General features: G+C 37.7%; 1 protein-coding gene across 3 annotated transcripts in view; it reads right to left on the bottom strand.

The window, feature by feature from the left end:
* Positions 1-22,354, bottom strand: part of LOC117567963 (serine-rich adhesin for platelets) — an 80,071-nt gene that overhangs the window by 9,943 nt on the left and 47,774 nt on the right. For 2 of the 3 annotated variants that reach the window (XM_034248271.2, XM_034248269.2), the window contains exon 4: positions 17,946-18,069. In XM_034248271.2, the coding sequence (XP_034104162.1) occupies positions 17,946-18,069 (124 nt within the window). Of the gene's footprint in view, positions 1-17,945; positions 18,070-21,090; positions 21,767-22,354 lie in introns of those variants that run through there. The other variant, XM_034248272.2, reaches the window with a different exon arrangement.

The following is a 22,354-nucleotide window of genomic DNA, read 5'->3' as shown; positions in this document are numbered from 1 at the left end:
TTTTCACTCAATAAAAAGCTACGATTGGGCCACATTTTTGCCGCAAGTTATTAAGTTTTTCAACTTCGTTGTTGTTGTTGGAGTTTCTAATTAAGTTATTAGTCACACAGTGTGGAATTTTGTTGCTTGCAGCTCGCCCGAAGTCTGAGTCTCGAATTTATGATTTTGTTTTCCAGAATGGGAATGGGCGTCGGTTGAGTATCGATATCGATACATTCTGATCTATGCACTTAAAATGCATCACCATAAATATGGCAAAATAAAACATTAGGCCCCGAAGCCCTAAAGCTCTTCTAATTGTTAGATCACTATCATCTCAGACTGAGATTTTAGGCTCGTTATGGTTATGGTTATAGTCATCGTTGTGCTTTGTGGAGGCGTTTTTGAGTGGTGGGTGTGTTTTGTTTTGTTTTGTGAATTAAGTATTTATATATATTTTTTTTTGGGACTAGTTCTTAAAGTTCAGAAAGAAATTAAAGTTGTACTAAGCTCTTTCAAATGAAATTAATACTGTAGATCAAATACTAAAAGAATTTATTGATTTAAATATTTTCTAAAATTGGCATTCAGCATATAATGATTTGAAGAACAAGTGCTCCAATTAATGTAACCAGCATTTTTATGCACACACATATATCACACTTAATGGAGCTTAATATTTTTTTGAGATCATTTTGAGCTGATTTCCATTTATGGTTGGGCCACCAACTGCGCCAAAGCCGCTAAAAATCTTGATATATAATGTCAAAACTCCCAAAATGTGAGCTGTAAGATCGTTATAAGAAACAACAAGCGGCGACAAAAGAATAAAGGTAAAAACAAAAAGCATTCACAAAACAAATAATAAAAATAAAAAAGCTGATATAAAAATACAATAACAACTACAATAAAAACAGTTTAATCAAATATGCAAGCAATGAGGCTCATCAACATAAAATTAAAAAATCATAAAATGCTAAACTGCACAGCATGAACAAAATTCAAAAATTGAAGAGAATCCCAATCCGTATCCAAATCCGAGAATTCGAGAATCGGGCTCCACAAATCTGACAACAAGCTGGGGCGTCAAAATGCCGCCTAATTGCGGCACATGGTTGACTGAGGAGCAGAGGAGCACGCTGGAGGAATGCCAACTGATTTTAATGACCTTACGATGTGCACGTCATACACACACACACACACACACACAAACACACACACGTATTCAGGCTGCTTGGTCACTTTGTCATTCCATCAGCGTGATAAGCATCAAGCATCAAATCAACTATCGCCCCCATGCCGTGTGCCCCGAACCCGACTAAAAAATTATGGATCTCACGTAAAGCTTCCAGCCAGCATTTGATTGAACCCTATCGAGATTATAATGGTGGGCGTATTGGCGATGGAGTTTAGTTTGATAAGCATAAATTGCTGCTTATCGATCAGCAGTAAACCACTTGAATCGATCTCTATGATAATGCCATGTCTTGTGGTAGATTTATAATCTAATATTGCTTTTCTCAATATGCTTTCACTTTCTCTCTCTCTCTTCGTTTGCTGGTAGGAGTGTTTACTATCGATCATTACGATTTCAGAATTTATCGATTAATTATAAGTATTATCCCATTTAACCTGATACCCAAGCTATCAGTGATGTAGCTACAATAAATATTCAATCGCATAATAATATTTAATAAATGACATTGTTTTTGTGATTGAATTTAGAAATAATATTCATTTTGTTATTAAACAATCAAATCAATAAAAAAAAAGAATAATATTAAAACTAAAAATATTATATAAATGAACTGCAATTTATAAGGCTTAACTTGCCTTTGGAATTTTTAAATTTGAGGTACGGTTATATATAAAATGGTTCAAGTGAATTATATAATAACCACATCCGCACAGAAACAATCATGCATCAGTATTGATAGTATTCATACCATGGCTTCTACTTGATAAGGCTCATATCGAAATTATATGATTTTGCTTCCCTTCGATATTTTCCAGTAGGAAATATTAAAAACAAAAACATGAATAGAAAAGATGTATTTGTTATTATTATCTCATTTTTTTAATAGCCCTTAATAGAGTGTATATTTTTTGTATCCATTACTTGAGTATTGACAAATTTGTTAGAAAGTTTGGTTCAACTTTATCCTTGTAAGTGAAAATCAGTTGCATGGTGCATTTTCAAAATTTTCAAGGTTTTCGTTCTCTTCTACATTTTTCTACATTTTTCCAATAAACAAACAGAAAAGAAGAAACGAAGCATGGACTTTATTACTAACCTTAAATTCTACTTTTTTAATGACTTGGAATAGAGTGCATTTTTTTTTTATCGATTACATGTGTGTCGACAAATTTGTTGGAAAGCTTGGTTGAACTTTATCCTTGGAAGTGGAAGCTGCTTGCATGGTGCATTGGCCCCGTTCCAGGAATGTTGTCTGAGGCGTCTGGCAACGCATTCCCATATGCAATATTCCCGGAACTTTTGCGCTGATGCTGGTAGAGCAGACGGACAGCAGGCGGGCGACGTCTTAGATTACGCGTTCGTATTTTGACTGCGAGGTCTAAGTAATGGCTTTGGCAACAACAACAACCACAACAACAATAACAAAAACAACAATAACAGCTGCGATTTGTCACATGGTGCACAACTAGTCGCCATTGCGAACGCCATAGGAATCGCCATTGGGTGGACGGTTGGAAGTAAGTATGTGGCAGTAGTAGTAGTTGCATGTTGCAGCAACCAGCAAGCGACAACAACTCGGCATCGCATCGCCAGTTATTGACGTTTTGTCACGTTTCCTGGAAAAAAACCGTTTTATTTGCTCGTCGCTCGCTTTGGTTTGTTTTGTAAGCCGATGCCACAAAAGCAAAACAAACTGCAAATGCAACAACAAGACGACGAGAAGAAGGAAAAGGAAAACAAACTTCAACTTGAAGCCGTTGCACTTGCAACCTCCCGGCTGCCACTTCCTCCTCTCCCTGCCTTGCCCCTTCCTCCTATGTGCTGAAGTGCTGAAGTTGGAGCCCTGAGCATATCTCACTGGCGACTCAAAACAGCGCTAATTGCATTGGCACGCCCGCCAGGGGAGAGAGGGAGTGTTGGGCAGAAGGGCACATCAGGTTGGCAGGGGGAAGGGAGCTTGAGAGGAGGGAGCTCGAATACCACAATTAGCGCCATTTAATGTGGAGCGTACTCGACTTTTACGCACGATTCCTGCACTGACGCCACTCAAATTGGTCCAGGCGGAGGCCACAGTGTCAATGAGTTAATTAGCGCACGATTTGTCGCCCCCACAGAGACCCTAGATCCGAGACCCAAGACGATAGACGAGACCAGAGCTTCGACTCTATAGAGACCACAGAGCAGGCCACCAAGGGCCAAAGAAACCGAGTGAATGTCTGTCTGTGTGGGTGTGTGTTTGACACTTGGGTACCAAAAAGACAAAACAAAAAAAAAAAAACAAAAAATCAAATCTGTTTTTATTAAAGTCATCGTCGCACATTTCTGGGTCAAATGCGTCTGCCCCTCTTCCTACTTTGACCCTCTGTTGTATAATTTATGTTGCGCTGATTGCATTTTGTAGTCCACAAAAAGCGCAATTAAAATTATTGAAAAAAAATTTAGATAAAATGTTAGATATTTTCGTTTGTTGCGCGCCTTTTGTTTTTGTTGTTCGCTTATTTTCAGACTGATCAAAATTGATTGAAAATGTGCATGCACATCATAAAATGAAAATGGAAATGAATCTAAAGATGAAACTGCTAAAAGGCATTCGTTGTCACATTCCAAATCCACACAAAACATTTGAATATTTTAATGTAATCTTGCAGCTAGTCTGATAATCTTTTATGTGCGTTTTATGTTGTATTAACGCACTTAATGATGGCCAAAAATGTCGGTATTTTTATTAACTGGAGAATAAGATCCAGTTGAGTCTACAATTCAAGAAATTAATCTTTAAAAAAGTATTTGATTATTTGCATAATAGGATACAAAATTAACAAATTTCAATCCTCAACATTTAAAAACAAAAAAAAAGAAGAAAATTTATTATTATCAAATAATTGTAAAAAAAAGAATTTTGACATTTGTGAAATTTAAGATAATAAAATAAAAATTTATAAATCTGCAGCATTTTTCCTTTGCACTAGTTTTTACATTTGCTGAAACCATTCTTGAACATTTTTAAAAAAGTTTATGAATACTGAAATCTATTTCAATTCTTCAACACGAAGTAATGAAACATCTGAAGTAACTTTAATATTACTTAAATTACAAAAAAAAATTGAAATTAAAAATTAAATTACGTTAATAATCACATTTAAATTTGTTTTCTTATTGTAAATTCAAGACGATTTTTAAGTATTATTGACCTTTCCTCTTTCACATCTATACTTTATTCATAATATAGAATACAAAATTCTTTCAGAAATGTGAAAATGTAATTGCATTTGAATATATTTAAGATTCGCAAAACACGTTAGCATGTTTAATACTTAAGCTTGTGCAGTCTGAATTTTAAATTGCATAATTTTAGCTTTGCTGTTTGTGTTTTTCCATAAATCAATCATATGATACAACACATTTGCTGGCAATGTTATCGATCTACACAGTTGATATGCATGCATGCAGTGCTGTTATCGATATACACAGAAGATATGCGTGCAATTAAAAGCACCTCACGCCATTTATCACAGCAATGTCCCAAGCTGAACGGTATCGATGACAACAGCAACAACAACAACAGCAACAACATGAAAAGCAGCAGCAGCAACAGCATTGGAAGCAACATCAGCAAGAGCAGGAATAATAAAACTTAATAACTGCCGCCTTTTGTTGATATTGAAAAAGAGAAACAGAGAGAGAGAGAGAAAGAGAGAGAGAGAGAGAGAGAGAGAGACAGAAGAGCGACCACACGCAGGCGGCATGTTATTTACAGTTAATTGCTGCTGACTGCAGCGAAATGTAAAATTACATTGATAGTTGCATCAGACGACAGCAGCAGCAGCAGCAGCAACTGTAACAACAACAACAAATTGCTGGGGGAAGTTTTTTTTTTTTTGCTTATTTTTTGTTTATTTACTCGCATTTAGCCGCTGCGGTTTCGCTTTCATTGTTGTGGTTGCAACTTGGCGAGCAAAATGAAAAATAAATTGAAACTGGCATTTAATTAAGTTAACTGCCGGGTGCTTTTGAGGGGAGGGAGGGGGGAACGGAGACGGAAATGTTCGTTATTGGGTATTGGGTAGGAATTTTAAATATCAGTCGCTGGCAATTTATTTCAAGCAAATACGAATATATCATGCGAGTTGAGCTAATTGCAGTTTTATCAGCGCAAGGACGCCTTAATCGTCGACCCAGCCCAGGTTGCAACATGCAACAACAGCAATTGTAACCTGAGCAGCAGCCGCAACAAGCATTTGCTAGCAACAAAGTCAACACAGGCCATGGATTTTATTAATTAAGTGCAAACGCAGTCACTTACAAGCCGTTTAAACTGCGTGTTAGCCAACTTGAAATGGGCCCGCTAATGCGCCAACTTGAGACACCAGCTAAGCTCCAAAAAACTACAAAGTTGGAGTCGCAGTTGCAGTTGGAGTCGCAGTCGAATTCGCAATGCAATTGCAAAGTGTCAACTGGCCACATAAAATTTGGTATCAGCAGATGGAGATGGGGATGGAGATGGAGAGTTGACTGGGGTGGGCCACTTGTTTACACTTAACAGTTAACTGTTTGCTCCGACTTTTTGCCCAAATTGCAACAGCCAAGCATTTTGGGTAAACAAATTTGTATTTACTTTTCGATGTGTTGTTTTTATTTTGTACACTCTTGGTGTATGTGTGTGTTGAACGCTTCATAATGCACTGAGTTATTGTGACAATTTTAATTGTTTGCCGCATTGTGGGCATTAAGCATTGAATTATTGCCCAGATATGCGCAGAAGCATTGATTACGTCACTATAAATTAAGATATACCCGCCACTGATTTATGCGGACAGGTGTTAATTGTCATCGATTGGCCAATGAAATAGTGTCCATTACTTTTAACCCAGCAGGAAGCCATGCATCCATGTCTTTTAGGCGTGGGTGTGGAAGTCGATGTGGATGTCGATGTGGGTGTTGATCTGGCGGGAAAAACCGCTAATTGAAAGCACTTAAAAATACAAACAACTCATGTTTTGTACCACTGATAAACTGCACTTTATGATCCGTGTAATACACGGCCAATCCAGATTTATATGCTTGCCTATAAATGTTGCCGAAATAACTGCATTCGAGTTATTCACACAAGTAGTTCAGAGTACTCGTATTTCGGGCTACTTTATGACAGTTTTTACTATTGCCCATAGGGTGCTTTCAGATTATGGATATTGTGCGGAAAAGCAAATGGCAACGGTAGTATTATCAGTAGTACAGAAAAGCTTTTTAAAGCTGTCGTCAAGACGTCAAACTTATATGTCTGCCGAATTTCGATATCGATGCAACTATTGCGAATTCATATATAAAGAATTTTAAAAGGAGATTGCAAATGAATTGCGAATGCGGTAAAATGCAACTGAAAATCGATAAATAGGTTTTTAAGTTCAATATATGCAGCATACTTTATCACATCTCTAATGGAATTGATGTATCATCCTTATTCCATATGAAAATCCCTTAACGAAGAATATGGTCACACTGTTTTATCTCTTCTCTTTCTAGAGAGAATATTGTGGGTGGTTGGTTGTGCCTTAAAATCAAATTATAATGAGATTCTATCTGAAACCTTTAAAAGATATATGACTATGATATAAAGCATCAGAAATAATTGAGTAACACCTTACACAAATGTGGTTAAATCATTGGTATATAATAATAAGTTCTTTTCTTACAAAGTGTAAAACCAATAAACTGACAACCTTCGAGATTCTTCTCATCTCTAAGCGTTAACACTTGAGAGTATTTAGGACCACCCTAAATAATTGGAAATCAAGCTGAAACCTTTTTTCCAAGGCATAAAATCGATGGGCGTGACCCAAGTACTTACAACATAATTATTATAGAGGCCACGGTCAAAGAAAGGGAAGGAGTCTGGTTGAGAGGGATTTAATGATGCCATTAATTAGCAAAAATTACCAACAATAAGAAGAAAAGGAACTTAACACCCGCCGGGGATAGTCCGAGGACTTTGTAGGATTCGAAGCCGCAGCAGGAGCAGCGACAGCGAACTGGATGGCAAAGAGAGATCAGTTAGCCCAGTTGGGTGATTGTTTTTGTTTTCCTTGGCCTGTTGTAACACCTTTTGATTTACGTGCAGCGCTCGTGGGCCATAAAACAAAAGTTAGAGCCATCTTTTGGTATTGGCCAAGTCGCTCTAAAGTCAGCCTGATCTATGTCGTTGGGCAGGCTCATGTTACGCGGCAGGGCGCCGGCAAGACTAGAGAAGAGGTGCGCCGAGGGAATGGGCGAGAGGGAGAAAGAATTGTTGAGGGCATAATAAAAACGTCAAGTCCTTGTCTGTGTCGTGTGTGTGTGTGTGTGGGCCAAACAACTGCAACGGCAACAGGATTGGGCCAGGTCCAAAAGGTGCTAACTGCGGCCGGCTGATATATTTTTTTGTTTTTATTTTACTTTTTTGTTGTTGTGTTGTTGTTGTGTGTGTGCCTTTTATTGTCTGTAATTTTTGCCAGCCAACATATATATATATTTTTTTTTTCTTTTCCCTCGTTTTTGTTTGTTTGTTTTATTGTTTTTCGCGCGTCATTATTTCTACTTTAACGTTGTTTGTTTTCAGGACAGCACCAGCTTCTAGGCTCCTACTATGTTATGTGTACATGAATGTATCTATCCGGATGGGCTTCGACCCATACTATGTTTACTTTTGCCGCGTCTCTGACATTGAGTGACATTGCTGTGCAACTGTCAATGTTGTCCAGGCCTCTCTCTCCGTCTCTGTATATCATTTTGTTCAGTATTTCATTTGCTCAGCTCTTCAGCTGTACCTTAATTAAGGCTTCAGGTGTAAAATGCTCATAAAATGGAGCGAGCGCCGCTGTCGGACAGCAAATTATGCGAACACACACATCGTCACACACACACACACACAATACACTATAGACTTGGCCCTTGGGCCTTGACTGTTTCCGAGCATATTGCAAATCGATTCGTTGGAAAAATAAACTTGAATTGTTGCACTGACAACATCGTCAGCAACTCTGACTCTGACTCTGATGTTGCATGATGGTTTTGCTGGGCTTGTAGAAACTTTTCGCTTATTCTTGCGGTTTTTTTTGCAAGTAGCAGCATCCTTAAAGACCACACCAGAAAGTTGTGTTCATTAATCTAAAATTGAAATTTCATTATAACTTGAAAGCAAGCATTTAAAATATAAAATTGAATAAGCAGCAACTCGAATAAAGCACAACATTGATTGACAATTCTATTTTAAATCATTATGTTTATGACACTAAAACATTACAATAACAAAGTCACTCATTACAAAAATATATATATTTTCCAGAATATTTTACCTATTTAATGCACTGTTACAATATTTAAATTTTTATATTTTTCATTCATTTTTTAATTGACAAACACGTGGTTGCTTCTTTTTTCTCTCTTTTTCGTCTATCTAATTATTTCTCTCTTTTTTAGTCTTCCTCATTGACTCTACTCAGTTTTTTTATCTGCCTGGCGCTTCATCGGCTTTAATAATTTGCGCTAATCTCTGCAAAGCATTTCTCGTCACTCAACTCTTTCAGCTTTAAAGGCAACTCCTACCAGTCGCGTCGGTCAATGTCCTATCCTTAATATATTTATTTCGTTTTTAGCAGAATTTTGTTTTATGTTCGGCTAAAATGTCTAACCTGTTACCTTCGTGGTACCTGGGGAAGCAAATCTTTTAGGCGGTTTTCGGCTGTTGGGTCCCTTTAATAATGAGATAAGAAAACATTTTATGTTTTTTTTTCTGTGTTTTCTGTTTTCCGTTTTTACTTCTTATTTTTGGGGCTGTCCAGCGACACAACAGGAGCAGCCCCATTGCGGATAACTCTATTAAAAATTATTGAGAGCATTATTTTATGGCAGTGGCGATTGTTGCCATTGATTGCTTTCTGCAGCGGAAATCGCTTAATGGTATTCTATGGAAGCCATTAAGGACACACTCCACTGGGTGGTCAAACTTAAACTCAACCCCGAACATTTGGCTCCCTCTTTTCGCCTGGTTACGTCAATGTTACCCCGTTGTTTGGCTGCCAATTACCTGGCTACAAATGATGTGCCAATTGTATGCCATCAAATGACTTGCTCAATGGATTTCCCCCCCTCCCATTCACTAGCTTCAAAATGGGCAATTACCAATGCTACAAATGTTTCTGGCAATGCAAGCAAGCAAGGTGTCGGCAGGCACGCATTGTCATTTAGTCAAGATACAACAACGACTCTGAGCACGAAAGGCGAATGCTAGGCTATTGGTGATGCGACGATGTGAAATTATCACAGTGTGAAAGAAACAAACTGGGAGAAAATGATCAAAGTTATTCAAAGTCGCACTGCAAACAGCGTTTGCTTTGCATTTCTACTCTCTAATGCAGTCGAGAGTTAAATATGAAAGCCATTTCAAATAATTTTAAAAAGTGAAATATTGTAATCTTAGAAAAACTTCAATTTAATTTAATTTTGTAGTCAAATATTTTCTAAGAAATATGCCAAACAAGACAATACTAAATTTAATAAAACAGAAGTAAAAGTTACAGAAGCAGATGAATAGCATATTTATTTGACTATGTACAACAATTATCTTAATACTAAAAGTTACTAAAATACACTAAAATATACTAATATACTTAAAATATGCTTGAGGACAATTTAAGTGAATTTGACTAATTTAATAGACGGATAATTTATAATCAAACAGTTTCAGCATACAAAAACCAACTACAGTAATGAATTTTAGATAAACCAACTACAGTAATGAATTTTAGATAAATGCTTTCTAAACTGTGATCACTGTGAACGACGTTACCCAACACTGTTGCAAGTGGAACTGAAGCCAAAAGCAGCAGCTGGTGCAGACGTCAGTCTAACCAATATTAGACGGATAATTTATAATCTAACAGTTTCAACCCATAGAAATCAACTACAATGAATGAATTTTAGATAAATACTTCTTAAACTGTGATCACTGTGAACGACGTTGCCCAACACTGTTGCAAGTGGAACTGAAGCCAAAAGCAGCAGCTGGTGCAGACGTCAGTCTAACCAATATTAGACGGATAATTTATAATCTAACAGTTTCAACCCATAGAAATCAACTACAATGAATGAATTTTAGATAAATACTTCTTAAACTGTGATCACTGCGAACGACGTTGCCCAACACTATTGCAAGTGGAACTGAAGCCAATAGCAGCAGCTGGTGCAGACGTCTGTCTAACCAATATTCGAAGGCGTCGCGTGCAGCGTTGAACAAAATGTGGCTTATACAACGACAGACACGCAATTTTGTTAACCGAAAAACGTCGAATGAGTCAAAGGAGGCAAAAACAAAAAAACGAAAAACGAAAACAACAAGAACTCGACCGAAAAGAGATCCGACGCCCTACGTCCGCCTCTCCACATTAACAACTGGCTAAATACATAAGTTTTTTTTTTTTGAGTTTTTTTTTCGTATGATTAAATGCTTGATTTGCATGAGGGCCACGAAAATGGGGAGCAGCAGGCCGAAAGACGGCCAAGACCAAGACCCAGGGTCTGGGCCCAAGTTCGAGTCATGCAACAAAATGTTGCCGCCTTGCCGCCGCTCATTATACGGTAATACACACGTTTATAAGCGAATATTACGAATCCAGTGCCCAACTTATGAGTACAAGAACTACAAACTTCCAACACACAACTCAGAACTCAGAGCTCAGAACTTAGAACTCAAAGCTTTGCGTTGCAACACGCGATGCCAACTTTACGTAATTGGAAAGTGGCTGCCACAAAGAAGCAGCAAATATCATACACAAAATTGTAGCGTATGCATCTCCTTTTTATAGTATGCGGAAAGCAAAACCTGCCACCTTTGTAAATGAATTGATTTATTCGCTTGGCACAAGCCAACAGACAAATTAATGCATTTCCGTTCTGGCCCATAAACGGGGCTGCCAACTCAGTTGACAGCTGTCGCAGGGGTCGCGGGGGGACAACTTTTGTTGGCCTATCTCTCGTTGTAGTATTAATAAATATGCTAAATTTCTTCGAGGCGCCAGCACAGTTGACACATTTCCTGTTTCCCAAGCATATTGAAAATCTCTTTGTCATTTGTGGCCAATTCTACGAAATTTCATGGGAATTAGCTCACATATTTTGAGCACTAAATCAATCGAAAAGACTTTGAGATACAAGTGTTGAACAGTTTCAAGTAGGACAAAAATATGTTACAAAAGAGTTTCACAACAAGCAACATCAAAATAAATATTTTATTTTCTTAGAGTTTATTATTATTAATTTAAAATATTAATAAATAATACTTATTGATAAATAGCATATAATATTTAATCATGATTAATTCTTTTTTCTTTTCTTCTTCTATTTTTCTTTGAGCTATTTGATATTCATTTCAATATTAAAATGAATATAATGGTATCAATAATATATCTATACAGTTATACTAGTAGTTATCTTATCTATGTAGTATCTGGTAGCTGAACGTACTTCAATTAGACCTTGCAACTGTCCAAAGAAAAGCGGCTGATTTAAGATCGATCAATAAAATCAACCAACTGCTGCGGCATATGTGTGAGTGATAATCTGTTAGATGATCAGGCATATTCCTCGTAGCACACTCCAAGCCATTAAATTGTGCATTTTACGACGCTGGCAGCAGTTAAGCAAACCAGACCACAACCATACCAGAACCAAACCGTAGAGATCTCTTGGGGTTTGTTTGCCATAAAAGAAATGCCGCTTTCATATGGCTGGCAGATAAAACAAAACACCGCCGATCGAGCGATCGAGCGATCGACTATGCTGATCAACGGCGCAATAAATTCATCAAACAAATATCGGTGGCTGTAGTTTTGTGGCTGAGGCTTAAGTCGACGTCGCTGCGTTATAATCGACATGAATATTAAAACCACAAAACTATAATCAGTGCGATATGATCGTCGGCTGTGGCCCCGGAAAACATATCAATCTCATGTGGAACAGACGATCCCAACGATACAATCGCAGCCACCGTTGTGGACCTTTTTTTTTGGTTGTTGTTGTTGTTGTTTTGAGCCATTAACTGGCTGCAGACGACCTAATGGACATGATCTTTCGTCACTCCCAGCAACAACAAAAGGGAATGTACCTTTTTTATTTAGTTTCTAAGCGGTTCCCTTTTCCCCTCTCAGTCTTGATCTTGATACTTGGCGTCTGTCGCTTGTTGTTGATCCCTAAATACCCTTTAAATTGAACGTAATTCCCAGCACGGAATTTATCATCGTCATTATCAGTGCTCGGTGCACAGTGCTAACAAACGGACTCCTTTGAATAATTTGTATGGTGATTAGATATTAAAAGCAGTAATAGATCAAGTGAGTTCGCGAAAGAATATTGAATACGAGTAGTTAAACAAAAATTGAAAAGTGGAAATATTAACATCGAAGTTTTTTATTTTAAATATAAAATAGATTTTGAGTAGAATTTTGAGTTGCAAATAATTTGAGGGAATTTTGAAATTTAATAAAATAGACTTTTTTTTTTAGTATGAATATTTTAGAAGTAAGTTTGCAGTCTTTTTAATTTTTCTTCCTGATAAGTTTTAAATTATTAGTTATTAGATTAGATAAAAATGATTTAATAATAATAAGAATCTTTAATATAGTATAATTTAACAAGCTGTCCTTGAATTATTCCATAAGTTAAACTATGTCATTGTGTTTGTTCCAAATCGTTTACATTTGGTTCCCACGCGCTACAAAAAAAAAATGGGTAAAAATGGAAAAACAAGGGAAACGTTTTCTAAGAACTTTTGATTTCAATGCATTGACTAGCTAAAGACTTCAGCTCCTTTGTCAGGTGCTTTAAACTGAAGTACGTAATTGCTGACAGCGCAGCTCCTGCCCTGCTCCTCCCATTGTGAGCAAACGGTGATCAGAAGATCACAAACGCAATCGCTCATTACCAATAGAAATGCGAGTGAAGATCGAACCCATTGAAAGAAAGCAAGTCGAAGGGCGACGAGCGCTTTGAAGCGAAGCCGAAGCTGAAGTCGAAGTCGACTTCGAAGTCCAACAGGCAGTGCATTGTTATTCAAATTTTGTGAGCGTGAGAGAGGGGAACAGCGAAGAGAAAAGAGTGAAAGAGAGATACTTGAGCTGGGAACGGTAGTGAGACGAAGCCGGGTCTCTTGGTGTTGGTGTTGGTATTGGAATTGGAAAACTACATCAAATTGGCGCTTAAATATTTTCATAGCACAACTGTGGGAAACAAAAATATTGAAACAGAGTTGAAAACGAAAGAAGAAGAAGAAGAAGATGCGCAAGAAGAGCGAGAGCCAAGAAAGCGCATTTGCTTTTACCTTCTTACTTAAACTGTAAACTTGAAATGGCCACTTGAGTTTTGAAGCGTTAAGTGGAAATCAATGGCAATGGCTGGTTGGCTGTTGGCTGCTTGGCGGCGATGGCGGTGATCTCGCGGGGATCGTGTCCAAAAGAGACCCCGAGAAGAAAGATCGAGTGAAGCAATTGACCAAAAACTGTCGAACCTGCCTCTGAGTTAGACGACTGACGATCGGCAAGCGGTACACTTGTTCAGCTTTGTTGTTGACCATGTTTTTCTTTCTTTTTTTACCACCGTTCTCCTACTCCATTCCTTTCCCCTTTTGGCCTAGACGAACGTGCGGTAGGTAGACGACGAGAGGGAGTGAGAGTGAGAGCGAGTGGGAGAGCGAGAGCGGGATAAGAGACAAAAATCGGTTGAGAATTTTTTTTTGTTTTCTGCTGACATTTGTTGTTGTCGGCGTCTCTTGGAAATTTGTTTGTGCGCAACGGAAATGCATTTATTTGTCCACATCTCGGACGGCGTTTAATGAAGTGACCGCCTTCCACCACACTCTTCCTCTCCCTGCCACATCACACCATGAGAGTCAGTCGAGTCTTTGCTGCTGCCACTGCCGGGGCGTTAATTGATGAATCTGCGGAGCATTGCTCAAGAGCAGTTTCAATGGCTCAACCCCTTCCCCTTACCCTTCTCCTGCACCGATCCGGCCAAATCTCGGGGCATGTGCTATTTCTTGGAATTTTCACGGCATGATTTCCTTACGAACAACAGTCGAAATTCCTACAAGTATTTCTCTCGACTTGTTTTCATCTTTTCCCTACCACGGCTTTTCACGTTAAACACATCTATTTAAATTTTAATGATGTTTGTAATGATGGTGCTAAATATTTCCCACATTATATTATCACCTATCGGTGGCAACAGCCATTGAGCATTTGGTCATTGAGTAAAATAGTGGTTGGTTCTTCATTTCTTAAGGTCGTTAGTTTGAAATAGATGCATAACTCTGATAACTTGGATTTTTATTTGTTTATACTACTATAGATTTCCTACAGTTGACATTGGATGTCTTGCACTGGACCTTCGCATATATACGACAAATCGAAGCTACAATAAAGTTCGAATTTATAAGATGTAAATAAACCGAAGTATAAATAATAAACAAAGGTCAGCATCTACACCACATAAACATTTCAAGAACTCAAATTGCTATTAATTACATAAATAAAGCAAGTACTAAACAATAGATTTGTGACACCAAATGATCGGGTTGTTTCCAGTGAATACAAATTTTCTTGGAACAAAAAGTGCAAAGACAAAATAGTATATATAAAATATTTTAAATTTAATCTAGAAAGATTTAAATGTAAGAAGTAATGGATCAGAAAATAATTGAGTTCATCTAGTTTCATAAGAAATTTAGAAAAGAAAGATTACTATTACTAGTTTGTAATACGTTGAGTCGCTCTTAACAATACTTACAGTATTATTTAATACTACGCATTGTATTTTTTTGTGGGGTCCAAGAGTTCTTGTAGGTTTTGATTGATCACTGGCGCAGCCGCCTTCAACGATGCGGAACAATGCTAAACATTTTTAATGAACTACAGGGCAAATAAAGGGCTCTATAAAGAATCGAAGATGGGCTGGCCAACTGCAAGACAAGTCCCAAAGGCAGAGTTAGCAATAGAAAGAGAAAGAGAGAGGGAGACAGACATCATATAAAACAATGATCGCTTGGGACTTGACTCGGACTCGGTACTAGACGTTAAACCCTGAACATTTGAACAAGAAATTAACAGCTTCGAACTTGTTACTTGTATCTCTGACTGTTCCCCCTACCACTCTCTCTCTCTCTCTTTCTCACTCTCCCTTTGAGGGTGAGGTGTTGATTGGGCAACGCCCTGGACACCACTCGATGTTGCCACAGACAATTGTTGTTGGCAACGAGTGGAGTGGAAGGAGTGCGGTTGATAGAAATGATTGCGTTCTTAAATTTATGAGCGCACATGATGAGCTATAAAATGTTTTATAGCCCAAGGGCTGTCAGGCTGCTTCTAGCCCTAATACTGGCCCTAGTTCTGTCTCACGATCTATGTATGTATGTCGACCGACTACCCTTTCGGTAATCTGGCAATGTGGCATGTGGCATGCCACGGCAAAAGAACTTTTACCTCAACAATTTTCGCCTTTGAGCAGGGCTGTGTTGTTGGCATTTTTCACGTTGTTCTCAAATTAAATCATGTGATTTATTGCGCTGCTGTTTTTCCGGGGGGGATTTTGGGCTCGGAGAAAATGGGAAAATTTTGTGGTCCTCTGATTTGTTTTTGTTTTTTTCTGCGGGCGGGTTGAAAGTGCGGAGCTACCAATTGATTGAAATGTCAAGATTCATTAGCCACAAGGCTCTTGATTGCACTCACAACACACAGTAACAGAGCAACACAGGAGCGGTTCAATGGGAAAGCGGGTAGCATACTTTTACATTTTATCAGTTTGTCAAACTTGCAGCTTATCCCACATAAATGTTGTTTTCCTTTCTTGTTTATTTGTAATTCCCTGAGCTCAACATTGAGCCTTGAGCGAGTGGGAAAACCCAAAAGAAGTAGCTAATAACAAGTGTATGGCGGGTTTAACCCAACGATATTATATTTTATTCATAAAACCAACACAGTGGATAATCCCGATGTCTACCTGAAGCTTCCATGAGTTTGTGCTCAAATGCAAATGAATGAAATTATGAAATGTGGAAATGGTGAAAGAGATTTCGGGAACACACCTTCGGCGGTTCACCGTGGGCGTGTAAATTGACAAAAGAACTTTTCGCACATTAGTTGTAAGTGGCCCACAGAACACGGCGACGGGAATAGTTCTCGGCTTTTCTTTTCTTTTCGTTTCTTTCCACCTGGGATGACATTTTGCACCTGTTGTTTGGCATTGGTCGTGCTGCTTGAAAATGCCGAGGGACAACAATAAAACAATGCCAGATTTTTTCCAGTATCTTTAGGGTCCTGTTGTTCGCCATAGCTCGTGCTGCGACCCTTAGGCTTGAGTTAGGTAAAGGGACAGCTGCACAATAATACTAAAAATAATAAAAACAACATCAACAGCAACAGCAGCGGCTCTAATTAGCCATGGTCATTGGCTGTTTGTGCGGGCTTCAGAAATAGTTTGGCACTTTCTTGTTATTGTTGTTGTTGCTGTTGCTGCTTGTATTGCATTTTGCGTTCAGAGTGAAAGTTTCCTCAAATCGTTGCGAATTTTTATTATTTTTACTGGACAGTCTGCACCATAAATTGTGCACTTTATGCTGCGAGTGTCGAGACGAGATATTTGTTACCTCGTGCACTACAAAACGAGATATTATGTTTAGCCGAAGATTGAAAATCTTGTATTAATTCTAACTATGCACCATTAAAGCTCATTAATTTGCTGTTCTCAGCGTAGTTAGTTTCTAGATGGACTGTTCATTTGCTAAAGAGAGGCGAACCGGTTCTGGAAACATTGTGGAAATGGTTCAGCGCCAGAATTGGGTCAGTCGATTCTATTAGAGAGTATTTCGACTGCAAAATTTGCATTTATCAAGTGAGTTCATTATTGTTGTGATAGTTATCCGTTTAGTTTACTATTCAATTGGTTTGTTTGACTGAGAATGGAAAGACTTATAAAGAATTAGAGTTTATATGAAGAGATAACAGACAATAAAGATTTGTGTTAGAAAAGTATTTTGGTTGATTACTTGATTCAAAAATGAAGCTATACACTTTATATATAATTTAAATAATTTTGAAATTTATAAACTATTAAGCCATAAAAGTATTTATGTTTGTTATGAAATCTTGGTATGAATGCAGTTCAGTGAGAAATATATCTAGGTAAAACTTGAGTTATTTTTGTAACGGTAACAATAATAGATTGACGACTATTCAAAGCTTTCAGAACTAGCGTAATCCCCAATTCATAACTCAGGCGACAGCTACTGCATGAAACTATTGAGACACTTGACTACTTGGCTTATGGTCATTCATAACTCAAATGAATAAATGACAGCTCTGCTTGGTGCCAGAGTTCTCTCTGATACTTTGAGATACTTTTAGAGAGATAGATGTGTGTAAGAGTCCAACACGCTTGCAACATTGTTAAAAACTGTGACAAATACTGAACTTTTGCAGTTGCTGTGGATGTGAATGTGTAATGGGGATTGGTTTGGGGATTGGGTTCACTTCACTGTCATTGCCATTGTCATGGAAATTCGAATATGTATATTTTGTTTTTAGTTATGTTTTGTATGTGAGAAGAGAGTGTGAGAGAGGAAAGGAATGTTCAATTAGATGTCGTAAATCGTCTGCCATATGTGATGGCATTTCCTGCAGACGTGTTAATAAACAAAGACGGGTGAGGAGCGAGGAGGGGGGTACTTGAGATGCAGATGGAGGATACTTACGAATCTGTGAAATGTCTGTCACTGAGACTGTTCCTTCCGCAGCTAGGTGTATGGCTTTGTCGTGTGCACACTGTGACATTATTACGTAATCTTCTACTGTACATAATGCACCTGAAATCACCACCTGAAAGACCAGAAAAAGAAAGCATACATTACAACGAGTCAACGAGAGTGAGAGAGAAAGAGTCCCTTTTTTTGTTTTGTTTTTTTTTTTTATCGTTGGCGCACTTATCGCTATCGTGCGTATCTATAAACAGGGCAATCAATATTGTATCTAACAGATACAACACACAAAACCTAAATTGCATACCAGTGTTTACACCTTGTCACAAACACAACACGCCTTTTTTATGACCTGCCCCCCCTCTGTTCCCCTCAGCCACCCTTTGCCCCCGCGCCACTCTCGTTACATGCTCCTGCATGAGCGTGTAGGTCGGTAGTTGCCTTCTAAGTGTAATTTATCATGTTTGATTTGTTGTCTCCCTTTGATATTTTATTACATTCATTCATAATCGCGCCTTTGATTTAATGAATTTATTGTTTCTCTTCGCTTCGCTTCGTTTCTAGTTTTTATTGTGCCAGGTCAGGTTGTAAATCAGAATGCAACTGGATCGAACTATATTCGTTCGAATACCCGTTAAGCCGCTGCCTGATAAACCAATCTATTGCTAAAACCCAGTTACAAATTACGCAAATAAATTGTTACGAGTGAAGTGTCTGTTGGCCTAGTGTTTGTTTAATTATTGCAGTCATTAACTTTGTTACATTCATTCATATTAAATTGTTGCTAGCTAATTTTTTATTTGTTTTTAGTATTGCATTAATACATGTAGGTTCATTCATTCCATTTAATATATTTGAACAGTTTTTTCGTGAACTTGTTTAATTTATATTTATGAATTTTGTAGTTTGCATAACTGTCAGTATTATTTCGTTTGGAGTTTCTTTCAAATTAAAAGATCTTTTTGTTATAATTTTTAGTTTATTGTAAAAGTGTACACTAAATTAATTAATTTTTTGTTTACCTTTAGTTATTTTAACTTTAGCATAAACTTATATTTCTTTTTGTTTCTTGTACTATTATTTGTTTTAATTCATTATAGGGTATAGTCTATATATCACATATTTCCTTAGGTATATATTATTATTTTGCTCTATATTTTTGGGTATCGGATATCTTGCAGTGGAGTGTGCTCTTTCTTACTTATTTTAGTTTCATTTCAAACTCTAACTTTTTACCCCCATTTACCATTAACATTGCTAAAGTATAGTTATAAGTTGTTTAAATCAATTGTTAAGATTATTGTGTCGCTTTGTTTCTGTTTTTTACTCTTTTTTTTGTATTACTTTTCATTATTATCTGTATAAAATATCCCATATATACACTCATTAATTGAACACATTACAAATATTCATTCACTTTTTTTCCAAAATGTGCAGCTTTGATACATCATTGAAAGCTCTTTAATATAATTTTGATTTTGTAAGACACTCAAACATTGGGGCAACTGAACTTCCTGCTTTTAGTCCTTCCCGGTCAATGTCTTGGTAATGGTTTCTCCCATTAGTAGTCTCATCATCGATAGCATTCATTTCCCCCCGTCTATATCAAAAATGGCTTGCACCCTTCACAGTGGCCGTTAATTGTTTGGCGCCACACGAAAAAGAAACCCTTCAACCTGCTGGCTGTGAACGTTAGACAACCCGTGTGAGAAAGTGAAACCCCCACGCGTATTTGAACCACTCGAAGGCACTTCAGCAGCCAGTCAAGGCCTCTTGAGATTGGAAACTAAGCAGCTGGCGCAGCTTCAGGGCAGCACAAGTAGCAGCCACAAATTAGCCAAACTTCCTCGTTGGAAGCCGCTGCATCGAAAACGTGATAGCCGAAACTGTTTTATGTTAACTGTAACAGCAACAGAAAATGAAACTGAAAACCCATCGAAATCTTATCAAAGCCGGTCGCACACACGCTTTGTAATGCTTTCCACAGCACTATCGCCTGCCCCGCCCCACCTTGCGCCTTGCCACTCTTCCTATCGATGGAAATTTATGCTCCGCATAACCTCGTTTCATTCTCACCAAAAACGTCTGTAGTTGGTTTTCCCAAGCGTAGTTAGCGCTACTTCAACTTAGTTCAAGATACAGACGAGCGGGTGGACGGACAGACGGACGGACGGACGGGCGGACGGACGGAGGGCGGGCGTTTGGTAAAACGCATTATTTTGTAATTATCGACAGAGTTCTAATAAATAAAACGAACCCAAGACATACAACACTTGAACAGCAACAACAGCAACAACAACAACAGCAACAACAACGTTGCAAGGCCCCGCACAACACTTTTGACTGGGTTATAATTTTTTCCTCATCGTTTTTTTTTTCTTCTTTTTTTTGGGTTGATGAAATTATGAATGAAGATAAGGTATGCGACCAACGTGAATGGGCGTGTATATATGTGTGTGTGTGTGTGTGTGGGTGGGTTGTAGGTGTGAGTGTGAGTGTGAATGTGAGTGTGTTGTTGGCACAGCAAGTGCTTGTCAACGTTGTTGCTGTTGTTTGTTGTCTTTGTGGATCTGCTAATAGCTACACTCATAGTGCAAAGTACTTAAAATCTTGCCTAGAAGATGTGCAGATAACTTTTTAAATACTATATACATAGGCAAATTAAAGTTATAGAAGATTTTCCCCCATCAATAATGTATAGTATAGTATTTGTTATTATTTTTCTGACATTTTCTTAAAAGAAGTTTTAAATAGAATTTTTAATATTGCGTTACAGAAAAGGTAGAAAGTATATGTAACAAATGTAAAGCATAATTTTTAAAAAACAGATTTCTCAAGATTTGCTAAACTTTAAATAAGTTTAAGTACTACGCAATCAGAGTAAATTTATACGTTGTTGAAATTGTCATTTTCATTTACATTTCTAAAAACCTCAAAATTGCAAACATAATTCTACATGTATTTGTTATCATAGTAGAATAGGAAATTTGCAGAGTAATCTAATATTTAAGGCGTTTTTTAACAACCTAAAACTTCTAGTGAAGTTTCTTTCTTTTGTAGCTTTATTTAGTGCAATATTCGGCACATTTGTGATTTTTTTTTATCAATATAGTTCGATCGATCAATCTGTCAAAATACTTACAATAAAAAAGAGCAGTCTTTTTAACTGATTCGACATTCATTCGGCGATTAATGTACATAATTTTAACCCATTTACTGCCAGCCAAGCAGCAAACTAAACTTGCGCAGCTTCGCCTTCTATTCGCGATTGCTTCCGCCGAGTTCTTCCACGTCTAGCAAGATGGTATCGGGCTTGGATAATGCTGACATTGAACTTGTAGGCGATTTGTGGGCGTGTCAGACGTGCAACAATTTCAATTTCGATTTCAATTGCAATTTCAATTCGAGTTAGATACTTTTTAGAATGGTATTCAATTAATGCTGTTGCTGGCGGGACAACACACACTCACACACACACGCACACACCGGCACATACATTTGTAGCACTGACATTTGGCGATTGGCGGCGCCACTTCCGTTTCCGCTTTTGCAAAACAATAACGAATGACAAAAAACAATCACAATGTGAGCCTCTGTCACGTATTTATTTATTGCACTTGCACCGAACTGTTTATAAACTCTTTTTTTTCTTGATTTCGAACTCCTTTGCAAAATGTTGTATTATTTATATTTGTTGGCGTTGCCACCCAAATGTGGCACGAGTCGACGGAGAGAGAACGAGACGCCAAATGAAAAATGATTACAGTTTTACAGTCGAAACTGAATCCGCAGAGTTGAACGTCTTTGCAGGGCGATTGAATTATCGAGACTAACCGAAACGAAACGTGCGACATTTTTTGTTGCTGTTGCTGTTGCTCTTTGCTTTTGCCGTTGTTGCTGCTGTTGCTGCTGTTGTTGTTGTTGTTGCTGCTGCTTGCTGTTGTTGTTGGATACGGATACGGCCAACACTGGCAGCACCAACAGCAACAGCAACAGCAACAGTAAGAGCGACGGCAGCAGTACCAGCAGAGCTGCACAGCAAACATGTTGCATGTCGAACAAGAAGTCCCATGACACAGCATATGCTGTCTAAAGTTGCCCAATCTGGAGCCCAATCGTGTGCAGCATTGACTGTTATATAACATTGCACTATATAATATGCATAAATAGCACAAATATCAATATTTAAGATAGCATTATTTATTAGTAAAATAATATTATTTATGTCACATTAAATAGTATAAATCTTTTCATTAATTCTACTTGAAATATTTTATATAAAAGAGTAACAAATAATTCCCTGGTTTTTTGCAACTATTTTCATGTCCTTTGGTCTCATATACCCTGCAGTAAATTCCATACTAAATTTGCTCCCATACTTTCGTTTATATCATGTGTTTTGTAGC

Source organism: Drosophila albomicans, chromosome 3 (genome assembly GCF_009650485.2).
Source record: "Drosophila albomicans strain 15112-1751.03 chromosome 3, ASM965048v2, whole genome shotgun sequence".
In the NCBI taxonomy this organism is placed as follows: domain Eukaryota; kingdom Metazoa; phylum Arthropoda; class Insecta; order Diptera; family Drosophilidae; genus Drosophila; species Drosophila albomicans.
The sequence above is the reverse complement of the archived record's forward strand: the minus strand, read 5'-3'. Positions and strand labels throughout refer to the sequence as shown.